The sequence below is a fragment of the Ornithorhynchus anatinus genome, chromosome 2, assembly GCF_004115215.2.
Source record: "Ornithorhynchus anatinus isolate Pmale09 chromosome 2, mOrnAna1.pri.v4, whole genome shotgun sequence".
Taxonomy (NCBI): Eukaryota; Metazoa; Chordata; class Mammalia; order Monotremata; family Ornithorhynchidae; genus Ornithorhynchus; species Ornithorhynchus anatinus.
Window position 1 is genome coordinate 119,874,052 of NC_041729.1, and position 12,410 is coordinate 119,886,461.

Below are 12,410 nucleotides of genomic sequence, written 5' to 3' on the forward strand. Positions count from 1 at the left end.
TGTCTTTGTAGCACTCAGTCATCTTGCCCATTCATATCTTACCTCACTAATTTCCTACTACAACCCAGTTTCCTACTACAATTCAGTTTCCTTCTCTAACATTAACCTACTCACTGTACCTTGATCTTGCTGTCACTACCTTGCTGATGTCCTGCCTCTGGCCTGGAACGCCCTCCCTCTTAACATCTGACAGACGATCACTTGCCCACCTTCAAAACCTTATTAAAATCACATCTCCTCTAAATAGGCCTTCCCCGACTAAGCCCTCATTTCTAAGCCCTCATTTCCCCTACTCACTTGTGTCACTCCTGCACTTTGATTTGTACCTTTTATCAGTCAATCAATCATTCAGTCATATTTATTGAGTTACTATGTGCAAAACATTGTACTAAGCGCTTGGGAGAGTACAGTATAACAGAGTTGGTTCACCCCACCTTCAGCCCCATAGCACTTATGTATAACTATAACTTATTTTAATGTCTGTTTTCCCTTCTAGTATAGTCTGTGGACAGGGATTGTGTCTGCTTACTCTACTGTGCTTTACTTTCTCGAGTGCTTAGTTCAGTGCTCTGCACATAGTATTCAGTAGATACCACTGACTGATTAACGAGAAGTGGATACAGTTTTGAATGAAAATTGAGAAGAGCAGAAATGGAAACAGAGAACTTACAGGAAGATTGAAAAGCCAGTAGCTGGAGTGTGTGAAACAGAAGAGAGATGCTATTTTCAGGATACTTAGACTTGTTTCAAGCCAGAGGAGACTGAGCCAAAGGAGAATGGTAGGTTCAAGACAGCAGAGACAGAGTGAGTGAGGGAAGCATAGGTAGTTTCAGTAGGGGAGTAGCAGCATGGCCTAGTGGGGAGCATGGGTCTGGGAGTCAGAGAACCTGGGTTCAAATCCAAACTCTACCAGTTGCTTGCTCTGTGACCTTGGGCAAGTCACTTAACTTCTTTGTGTCTCAGTTTCCTCAACTGCAAAATGGGGATTAAATGCTTATTCTCCCTCCTACTTAGACTGTAATTAACTTCGACTTGATTAACTTATACCGACCCCAGTGCTTAGAATAGTGTTTGACACACAGTAAGCGCTTAGCAAATACCATTAAAAAGTGAGTTATATTGGTGTCCTCACCCCACTGGGATAGGTAGACAATGTGTCCTACTATACTTTTCTGGGTATATCGTGGAGAAGACTATCTTTCAGCATTACTGATATCTGAAGACAGAATCCTACTGTCATGAGCAATGTTTCTAAACATGAAGGTTAAGGTATATACTCTCTTGTTTTGTCTTCTTTGACAGATCAAGTAGAAAATATTTGAGGAATTATCATAAATAGGACATTCGCCAAACATTAAGCAGTTACTAAAATATCATCAGGATATCGTTAGGCTGGTCAAAATGAAACAAAGATGACAAAGTAGCTGTATCTCTATAATAGAAGAATGGATTTAGGTAGAGCAACTGTACAATAATTGGGTTGGCCATTATATTTTCAGATCAAACCCTTCAAAGTTATGCTTTATTTAGTTCATTGCCACACGTGATTTCAAAATATGTTACATATATGTTAAACATATTTGAAAATAGGTAGATACCTGGTAAAGGCCATGGGTTGTAGAGAAGCAGCGTGGCTCAGTGGAAAGAGCACGGGCTTTGGAGTCAGAGGTCATGAGTTCGAATCCCGGCTCGGCCACTTGTCAGCTGTGTGACTGTGGGCAAGTCACTTAACTTCTCTGGGCCTCAGTTACCTCATCTGTAAAATGGGGATTAAGACTGTGAGCCCCATGTGGGACAACCTGATTCCCCTATGTCTACCCCAGCGCTTAGAACAGTGCTCGGCACATAGTAAGCGCTTAACAAATACCAACATTATTAGATAGGCTCTAGGACAAGTATGGCCCAACTGTGGCTCTCTTTTGTTGTGGAGCTCGTGTACAGATGTGGTCTCTATTTTTTCACCATCCCCATGAGCTGCAGGTTGCTACTGCTTTGGGCTTTTTGGTGGTGGTGGGGCCCCCATCCACATGGGCTTTGATCTGGGAAGTTGACATGTCACCCCTTCCTTCAGCTGCCTCTGCTCACTAGCTGCCACTCCCCAGTTTCCTAGCTCCCCGTAAGTAATGCCTGCTGACCATTCCATTTAAGTAATTTTTTTGTTGGTTTTGTTCTTTTGATCTGTGTCCCAGACATATTTGTCAAGGATACTTAGATACCCCTGCTCTAGGTTTACCTATTTTAGTTATTGTAGGTCAAATTTGACTTGGGTGCTGTAATTTTTCATGTTTAAAAACCTCAAGAAAATAATTGTATTGATTGGGACTGAGCATCTTCAAGTCTATTATATCTTAGCAGATTCTTACTTAAATTTTTCTCATTAAGTTAAAATACATCTTCATGCTATGCTTGGTTGCCTTCTGTGCGACACATAGTGTACTAAGCTCTTGGGAGAGTGTAATAGAAATGATAAATAATCTCTGGTTTCAAGGCGCTTATAGTCTAACGGGAAAGAGAGGCACTGAATTAACCTACATGATGGAGGAAATGATAGAGTGAAAGATGTGTATAAAAGTAATCCAAGGAGTTGTGAGTATTTAAGGGGTAGGTGTCAGGTGGCAATATAAGGTGGGGAGATTAAGAATTACTTGAGACGTGATTTCCAGAGGCGAGGCGATTTCACAAGGTTTTGAGGATTGATGGCTATTCACCAATCAATGAATCAACCAATGTTATTTATTGAGGTCTTGCTGTGTTCAGAGCATTGTTCTGAGCACTTGGGAGAGTACCATACAATTTGTTAGACATGATCCCTGCTCTCAAGGAGCTTACAGTCTAGTGGAGCTTGGATGAGTATCAAAGTACTTCAAGGGTTTACTGCCAAGAGCATAGGCAGTGCACAGGAGACAGCAGATAGGGGAAATATGAGAGCTTTGTCAGGGATGCCTCTTGGAGGAGATGTGATTTTAGGAAGGTTTTGAAGGTGGGGAGAGTGTGGACAGTTGGATGTGAAGGGTAAGGAGTTCCAGGTCTGAGGGAGGATGTGGGCAAGGGGTTGGTGGCAGAATAGAGGAGATTGAGGTTTAGAGAGTAGGTTGACATTGAAGAACCAAGAGTGTGGGCTGGGTAGATCAGTGAGGTTAGGTAGGAGGAAGAGAACTGATGGAGTGTGGTAGTGGATGGGCAAACACAAAGGTTCTTGAGGAGTGGGGTGATGTGGATTCAACTTTTTTTCACCACTGTCCCCTCCTTCCAGCATTATTAAGGTCATATCTCCTCTGCGAAGCCTTCCTTGATAAAGTCCTCTTTTCCTCTTTTTTCCCCTGCTTGCTCTCCCTTCTGTATCATCTCTGTGTGTTTAGATCTGTGACCTCTGGGCATTTGATATTTGCCCCTCCCTCAAACCCACAGCACTGATGTGGATATCTTTAAATTATATATTATAAATGCTTATTTATTGATACTAATGTCTGTCTCCCTCTCTAGACTTTAAGTTCATTATGGGCAGGGAGCATGTTTGCTAATTCTGTCATATTGAACCCTCCCAAGCACTTAGTAAATACCGTTGATTGATTGACTGATTTTTTAAGTAAAATGATCTGGGCAGCAGAGACAAGTATGGACTGGAGAGGGGAGAGACAGGAGGCAGGGAGGTCAGTGAGGAGGCTTGCTTGACCAGAAGTGACACTAGTGTCTGCATCCTCTGACTTGGTAGAATTGCCTTCTTTAGAGATAGTGCTGCTCCTTCCCCAGTCTGAGGAAAGGGAAAATTAATTCCTAAAAAACCTGAGGTTGAAAAGGCGTGTTGGGCACCGCAGCCAATGATCACCCATCTCAGAGATAAGAAATGAAGGAAAAGAAAATCTCTGATTACTGCTTCATGGTTTGTTCCTGCCAAGGATGATATTGATAGAGCAGCACTGAATCATGGCTCCCCAGCATATCTAACATAGGTGCTGCCTATGTAGTCTATCATATTGTCAATACTAAAGTCACCATTGTGTGACCTTGGGCAAGTCGCTTCACTTTTCTGTGCCTCAGGTACCTCATCTGTAAAATGGGGATTGAAACTGTGAGCCTCATGTGGGACAGGGACTGTGTTCAACCAGATTTGCTTGAATCCACCCCAGCGCTTAGTACAGTGCCTGGCACATAGTAATAACTTAACAAATACCGTAATTATTAATTATCATTATTATCTCCTGCTCCGATTGTATGTGCGAATAGTGTACAGCCTAAAGCAGTCAAAATTTTCTGCTACTTGAGCAGCATGCTCTCATGAAATGCTATTATAGATGATGACATCCCAGTACAGTGCAGTGTTTGCAAAGCTTGAACACTGGTTCTTGGAGCAAGGAGAAATCAACCAGAAGATAAAGATTGACATTTACCATGCAGCTGTCATCACCAGCTTGCCTTGTGACCTTGAAGCAGGACATCGTATCGACAGCATATCAAATAATGTGACCCTTTTCACGTATGGTGAGGTGACCAGCTGGCAGGAAATGACAGCATCTCATCCTCAACCCAGAGGTCTTATTGTAGGATCACAGGCTACAAGAAGATGGTAGAATTGTGCAACTGTCTGCTTCAGGTGAATGAGGGAAGGATGCTCTAAACAATCTTTTACGAAATGCTTAGACTGGAGCCTGCCCTAGAGGTGGCCAGAGGATAAGGATAAAGATATATTAAGGGCCAACCTCAAAACTTGCTCTGTTGATACCAGTTGGCTAGCCCAATTTCGGCAGACAAATCCATTGCCATGGCAAAGGAGAAATGTGCTAGGAAAAGGATGATTTTCAATGATTTTTTTGTTTGTTAGATTTTTTTCTCTGGTATTTAAGTGCCTAATATGTGCCAGACAGTGTAATAAGCGCTGGAGTAGGTGCAAGATAACGAGGTTTGGTCCTAATCCATGTCACAATTTGGGTTCATAGTCTTAATCCCCATTTAACAGATTAGGTAACTGAGGTATAGAGAAGTGAAGTGACTTGCCCAAGGTCACACAGCACACAAGTGGTGGAGCCAGAATTAGAACCCAGGTCCTTCTGACTCCCAGGCCCATGCTCTATTCACTAGGCTACACTGCTTTTCAGTGATGGCCAATAGTCACTGCTAACCTACCTGGCATAGTCTTTAGTCAATTGTGAGCCTTACACTTTAGCCTCTATGTGCATCTTGCAATGCAGTGTCAGTGCTAGAACCCAGGTTTCTCTTTTCTTAAAATCAGGAGATCTTTAATTACCATCTTCATCAAAACAAGAGAGAATAATTTTGTTCACAATAAAATATATTTTTATACGGAAGAATATACTCATTTAATATGCAGAGAGCAAGTAATTTTGCTGCTTAATTAAAACCTGCCATAAAACTAGAGTTCTTTCCTAATGATTACATATATCTTTGGGGAATTATTTGTACTATACCATAGGCTTTAGCTATTTTTTGGTAAATTGCTGTATTCACCAACAACTAGCAACCTTATCAATTGCAGGTTTATTTAGAATTATATAATAATGATGGCATTTGTTAAGCACTTACTCTGTGTGAAGCACTGTTCTAAGCGCTGGGGGAGTGGTACAAGATAATCAGGTTGTCCCACATGGGGCTCACTGTCTTAATCCCCATTTTCCAGATGAGGTAACTGAAAGAGAAGTGACTTGCCCTAAGTCACACAGCTGACAAGTGGCAGAGCAGGGATTAGAACCCATAATCTCTGACTCCCAAACTTGGGCTCTTTCCACTGAGCCACACTGCTTCTCCATAGTAGCTGTTGCCAAATACTCTGTTTCAGATGGGAGAAACAATGGGGAGGAAAGAATCACAGGAAAATTATGCAAGGAAAGTAGAAGATAAGGTACACACTTGCAAAAAAAAACCATACCTTCATTGGTGAGGGCAGCCAAGAAGCATTGGCTTTAAGTGGTCTTCTACATTCCTACTTCCCTTTTACAGTTTTACTCTCGGAAGCACCTCATTTTGGTCATGCTAGGAAGACGGTCTATGCCTCTGAGTTGTGGATGTATAGAGTGGGGTGGAGATAGTTGTCTTCATGGACATGGATGGCCTGAACATGAGTTGGGGTTCCCTATAGGGGTAATGAAGACTTGAGCTCCTCGTATTGGGCATAGTACACTTTTTGATAAACTGATTTCTTAATTTGCCGTTTTTAAAATGAGAGGGATATAGCTACCTATATTAAATGAATGTCAGTTGCTTTAACTCACCATCAGAAAATGATCTCTTCATCTAATCTGTCAGATGTTTCTGCCAGCAGATATTGCTGGGAGAGAGGTAGGGAAGAGAGTGGAGGGTGTGAGGGGAAAGGAGGAGAGAGAGAGAGAGAGAGAGAGAGAACACGAGCACATGAGAACACACATGTGTGCATATGAGGGGGGTCAGAAAGAGGGAGAGAGAATGATTTTGACCAAGAGGGGCACGGAAGAGAAGCAGAAGTTGGGATGGCATGACATGATAAAAGGTAGTTCAGCTGTTTTTTTACGGGTGAAATAACTTGTGGTATTTAAATCTTTCCTAAGTGTATGCACTGGGGTAGATATAAGAGAATCAGATTGGACACTGTTACTGTACCACAGGGGGCTCAGAGCCCATTTTAAAGAACAGAAATCCCCATTTTAAAGAACAGAAAACTGGAGCACAGAGAAGTTGACACACCCATGGTCATCAACAGCAGGTAAGTGGCAGAGCAGGCAAGCGGAAGAGATATGATTTGTGTAACATATTAAAGATGGGAAAAGTAGTGTTATGTCACATATGATGAGGGAGGGGCTTCCAAGCTAGAATGAATCATGTGGGCAAGAGGTTGGTGGTGAGACAACGAGAATGAGGTACAGTGAATAGGTTGGTGTTGAGGAGCAAAATGTGTGGGTTGGGTTGTAGTCAGATCAGTGAGGTGAAAATAAGAAGGGGAGAGCTGGTTGAATGCTGTAAATCAACATCACTGTCAGTGGTATTTATTGAGAACCTAATGTGTGCAGGATATCATACTACTAAACACTTGGAAGAGTACAATACAGCAGAGTTGGTAGATAGTGGAAAGAGCATGGGCTTGGGAGTCAGAGATCATGAGTTCAAATCCTGGCTCTGCCACCTGTCAGCTGTCTGAATGTGGGTAAATCACTTAACTTCTCTGTGCCTCAGTTACCTCATCTGTAAAATGGGGATTATGATTGTGAGCCTCATGTGGGACAATCTGATTACCCTATATCTACCCCAGTACTTAGAACAGTGCTCTGCACACAGTTAGCACTTAACAAATACCAACATTATTATTATATGATCCCTGCCCACAATGAGCAGGGAAACCAAATTATAGCTGGCTTAAAGTCAATTTTCTTTATCTTCCGCAGGTCTTTTTCTCCCCTCACTTATAATCCTGAATATGGTCATCTCATGATTAGTGCCATCAGAGATCCTCAGGTTCCCTTAGACAGTCAATACATTTTTCCTTGTTAATGAATAGCAAATCAAAAATTTGCTTTTCTATGTCTATATCAATCTTAGACTTAGAGTCTAATTTCTTGTTGTTTAATGAGAACTCATGCTTATATGTGTCCTGATGTATTTATGAGCTTTAAAACTTGGAATAATCATAGCATATTATTTGGTCACAGAAAGCATATTGGTTCTAGATCCTGGAAAGTCACAGAAATGTAAATTCTGTTTTGAATCTTGTTGGATATACTTTGAAACAAATATACTAGTTTCTGTTCTTTATAGGCAGTACGTGGTATTTCAGGTGTGAATATAAAATACAAGTGCTGAAAGTTGATAATGAGAAATTAGCTTTTTGATGCTGTATTTTTTTAAATTGCATTCCACAAACTAATATTTCTACTTTTATTCTACATATAAAAATCAAGCAAAGAAAAAGTATTTTTTTGAGATTGGTTCTCAGTGAATCTAATAAAGTAGATTTATGTGTATGTTGATATACTGGGACACACCCTATTACTTCCCTTCCTTGAAGAGCCAGCTTGAGCCCAGAAATTTGGACCAGGTTGAGGTGGACAGAATGGTTCTATTAGCTTGTGCTTTTGGTAAGAAAATGGCAATTTGTACATTGAATGCTTCAATAAAAAAATGAAGTACCTGTATTTTTTTGAAAATGTTTTACAAGCTATAGATACCTATCATCCCTCTAAAATTCCTATTTTGCATCAAATTGTAGAATATATTCTTCATAAGAAAGCAGCAATTTAATTTTAATTTTAATGGAAATCTTTTAAAAATATAACTAATTTGTAATTAGTTCTATTTATACATAGCCCTTGGAAAAAACAATTGGAAATAAAAGAAAAGGGTCCCACATATTTGTATATCACTGGGCTTTACTTTGGAAAGTGATTCTACTGACAGTGAGGTCTTAACTGTACTGCTGAAAAGGCCCAATCAAGTTTGATTGACATTCCATTTCATACTGGGTACAAGAAGCCCAGAGGCAGCACAAGGAAAGCAATCAGAATTGAAAAGGAAATTGTGACATGTTAGCCGCTTGTACCATCTGTTGTTTTTTCTCAACTTGTTTCTTGGCATCTTCCAGAAGGGTCTGGTCACAAAGAGCAGTCCCTTTCCTGATAGTTCATTGTGCGGGTCTGATGGAAGTAGGTGTCCCTTTCCAGTCACTGAAATATATATATATATATATATATATATATATATATATATATATATATATATATTTATTTATCCTCCTATACCTCCACTCTCCTCCCCCCGGCCCCCAGTGCTTCACTCTTCTTTTGCTTAGTGGGACAGGTGAGGGATATGGTTAATAGAATCTACAAATAACTACTATATAGTTAACCTAAATTATGCATAAATATTCAGTTAGAACAGGACAGGCATTGAAAATATTTAGCAATACATTAATTTGCAAGACAAAAGCCTGAATTAACCAGGTATTTATATCTGATATTTTTTACAAAGTAAAAATCAACAGTTAGTTGATTACCGTTATATCAGACTGCATATTATTTTGGAAAGAAATACATTTAAATTGAATACAACCCATACAGAAATCTGCTATTTTTGCTGGAATTTATTTCATTGTTTCTTTGAAGAACTAGGTTATTGTTTCAAGGAGAGCATTGATGAAAATTTCCAAGTTTGGCCTGTGTACCGATTTACCAATTTGTAGAATGTCTTGTTTGAATATAATTCTAAAACTTTGATGGGAAAAGTTATCACCTGTTCAGAATTCTGTGATGTATGTATAACAGAAATCATGTTGCAGGTTGTTTTTCATTATTGAGAGCTTAATTGAGGGACCCTTCAGATCTGTTCATTAGCAAAGATATTCAGCCTATAACCAACTTTTTACAAATTCCACTTTTTCTTCTGAATTTTTTCAGTTAGGAATATTTAATTAAATCAGATATAATGAGCAACTATACTATATATATACATTTAATTTGGGCAAGATACATCATGAATATAATTAAGAAATGAAACTTTTTATTTTTTGTGAAACAGAAAATTGCTTGGCATACTATTGTTTGGCATTGTAGATATTGAAGGCTGTCAAATTTCTAAGCAATTTTTTTTTTTAAAAACTACTTTTTTGTTCCCACAGAGTTTGTCGAAACACAATAGGAGCAATATTGGAACAGAAGGTGGACCACCTCCTTTTGTGCCTTTTGGACAGGTAATGATTGAAATATGGATTTTAATGCAGAAGTATTTTTTCAGTATGTAGAAAAAATATATGATGTAGTATTTTGGGATATGAGGGGTAAAAGGGAGTTATATTTGTTAATGGAATACCATACCATACTTGTATTTCAGTTTTTAATGGATTATAATACATGAATTTATATAAGCAGTCTTGAGAAGCAGCATGGCTTAGGGGCAAGAATCTGGGCTTGGAAGTCAGAAGTCATGGGTTCTAATCCTGGCTCTGCCACTAGTCTGCTGTGTGACTTTGGGCAAGTCATTTAAATTCTCTGTGCCTCAGTTACCTCATCTGGAAAATGGAGGTGAAGACTGTGAGCCCCATGAGGGAAAACCTGATGACCTTGTATCTACCCCAGCTCTTAGAACAGTGCTTGGCACATAGTAAGCACTTAACAAATACCACCATTATTATTATTATTGAATCCCAGCACTTAGTGCAGTGCTGGGCACACACTAAGGTCTTGACAAGTACCATAATCAGTTAAAGCAGTTGACATTTATGATAATATATCATAAAGGGTCATGAAAGAGCCAGTATTTGCATCAAAATAATTCTAGTCCCCCATTTCAAGATGTATATACTCTCTATATATATTACATTTTAATAATGAAACACTTTTCCACTGGTTCTCTTCTTTGCCTCTTGCTAATATTTTGGATGCCAAATTAATACCAAATTAATAAAGGCATAATGTAATTTGAGTGACAAACTGACTTATCATAATGGCTCTTCTTGCCTAATACAAGCAGAGGCTGCTGCTCTGCAGACAGCCCTGTGTTAATCCAATTACAGGGTAGAAGATTTTTATTGAGAGATTTCAGATATCCTGATTCTACAGGTTTCCTGTTGCTCAGGTGCCAAGTAATACTACTTTAACTTCATCATGAAACACCTATTTATGAATTTGTTAGGTGATGGGGTGATGATATTTTAGTAATGAAAACAGGGTGGGTGAGTAACTATCACTTATTTAATTCAAACAATAAGATCATGCTAGTTATTGGATCAGATTCAAAATCTGCTTGACTATTAACTTGTCTTTAGGTTTCAGTCAGGGTGCTTGTAAGTCTGTGGTGGTGACAGTTATTTCTTAGCTCATTTTTGCACACTTCCCCCACTTCCCATCCAACTGTGTATATTTGAAAAGCATTTCTCCCAGACCTTTGAATATATTTCTTTATCACATGGCCAAATAGCCACAAAGGTCTGGCTGAGTACTGAGGAGTGGCAGATTCTGACTTCTGGACTAATGTTAACAGCAGTGTTGGGTGCCATTACCCTGGAGCCACCTACCTTAGGGGCACCCCTCACTCATCTCTGTACTTGAAAAGAGAATGGAACTGAAAAAAGCAGTGAGGATTCGAACCCAAGATGGTGACGCAAGCAAGGAAAAGTAACACTCAGAGACAGTGCTGGATAGATCAGAAAAAGGAGGAATATGACCGAGTGCCCATTCACCTCCTGAGAGGAACGAGTGACGCCACGGCACCCCTCTCCAAGTTTGGCTGTGCCTTTATTTACAACATATAGGAGAACTAGCCAATCACAAAAGAATTTGGACAAGTGTGTTTTCTTCAATGACAAAAGAATTTGATTTGGGTAAGAAGCAATCTCCTGTCCCCCAGAATTTGTGGAATTTGCGCATGTGGTATACATCCCACCTGAAATGGGGGACTTCCTGAGGCAAAAAACAGAGTCATTTAGATCAAGAGCTGCTATGCTCAGAATATGATTCCAAAACAATCTCAGTATGAACAATTATGATATTTGTTGAGCACTGTGCTAAGGGCTGGGGTAAATATAATCAGAACAGACCCAGTCTCTGACTCAAATCTTCACACAGACGCTAACCTTTTAATATGACTCTGGAATTCAGGCTCTAGGAGAAGTTCTAGGACATTTCAGAAGGGATTTAGAAAACTGTTATGACTCCCAGCCTCTGACCAACTATGAAAAAATGACTGCTGCGTAGATAAGGAAAATAGATAATAATAATGTTGGTATTTGTTAAGCGCTTACTATGTGCCGAGCACTGTTCTAAGCGCTGGGGTAGACATAGGGGAATCAGGTTGTCCCACGTGGGGCTCACAGTCTTAATCCCCATTTTACAGATGAGGGAACTGAGGCACAGAGAAGTTGTGACTTGCCCACAGTCACACAGACGACAAGTGGCAGAGCTGGGATTCGAACTCATGAGCCCTGACTCCAAAGCCCATGCTCTTTCCACTGAGCCACGCTGCTTCTCAGCCACGCTGCGCTTACATTCTTGATCTGCAAAATTGCTGTAATGGTAACCCAGAATATATTGCCTTGTTTGACTTCTGTAATTTTTTTTTTAATTTATTTTCCTGGGAACATGTGAAAAGTCTTGTAGTGTATGCTAATACAATTTATTTGCATAAAGTACTATATTGTTTCATTAATATTTTTTCCATAAATAAATTACTTTGGATTTGTAATTTACAGCCTTTTTACATTCATTGTTTTATGTCCTCTTTTAGGATTAAGAAAGAGAATGAAAATAATTGTTCAAATTAATCTGAAGTAATAGCCTTGGAACTTATTCATAATTGTTCTGTTTCAATCTGTTAGTTCTCCAAATAAACTTTTAATGACTGTCTTGTATTTTAGACCATTATTCTTTGAACTTAAATTTATAGTTCAAAGACATTCAAAGTATTCTTGTGAAGTGTAGGCAGGCCCTCACTCCCTACTG

General features: G+C 39.4%; 1 protein-coding gene across 3 annotated transcripts in view; it reads left to right on the plus strand.

The window, feature by feature from the left end:
* The window catches only part of TDRD3 (tudor domain containing 3), a 207,916-nt gene that overhangs the window by 102,912 nt on the left and 92,594 nt on the right, over positions 1-12,410 (plus strand). For all 3 annotated transcript variants that reach the window (XR_005659787.1, XM_029057160.2, XM_029057163.2), the window contains exon 6: positions 9,593-9,664. Coding sequence is in view for 2 of the 3 variants with exons in the window: in XM_029057160.2 (XP_028912993.1) it covers positions 9,593-9,664 (72 nt within the window). In the remaining variant the exon portion in view is untranslated. The remainder of the gene's footprint in view (positions 1-9,592; positions 9,665-12,410) is intronic.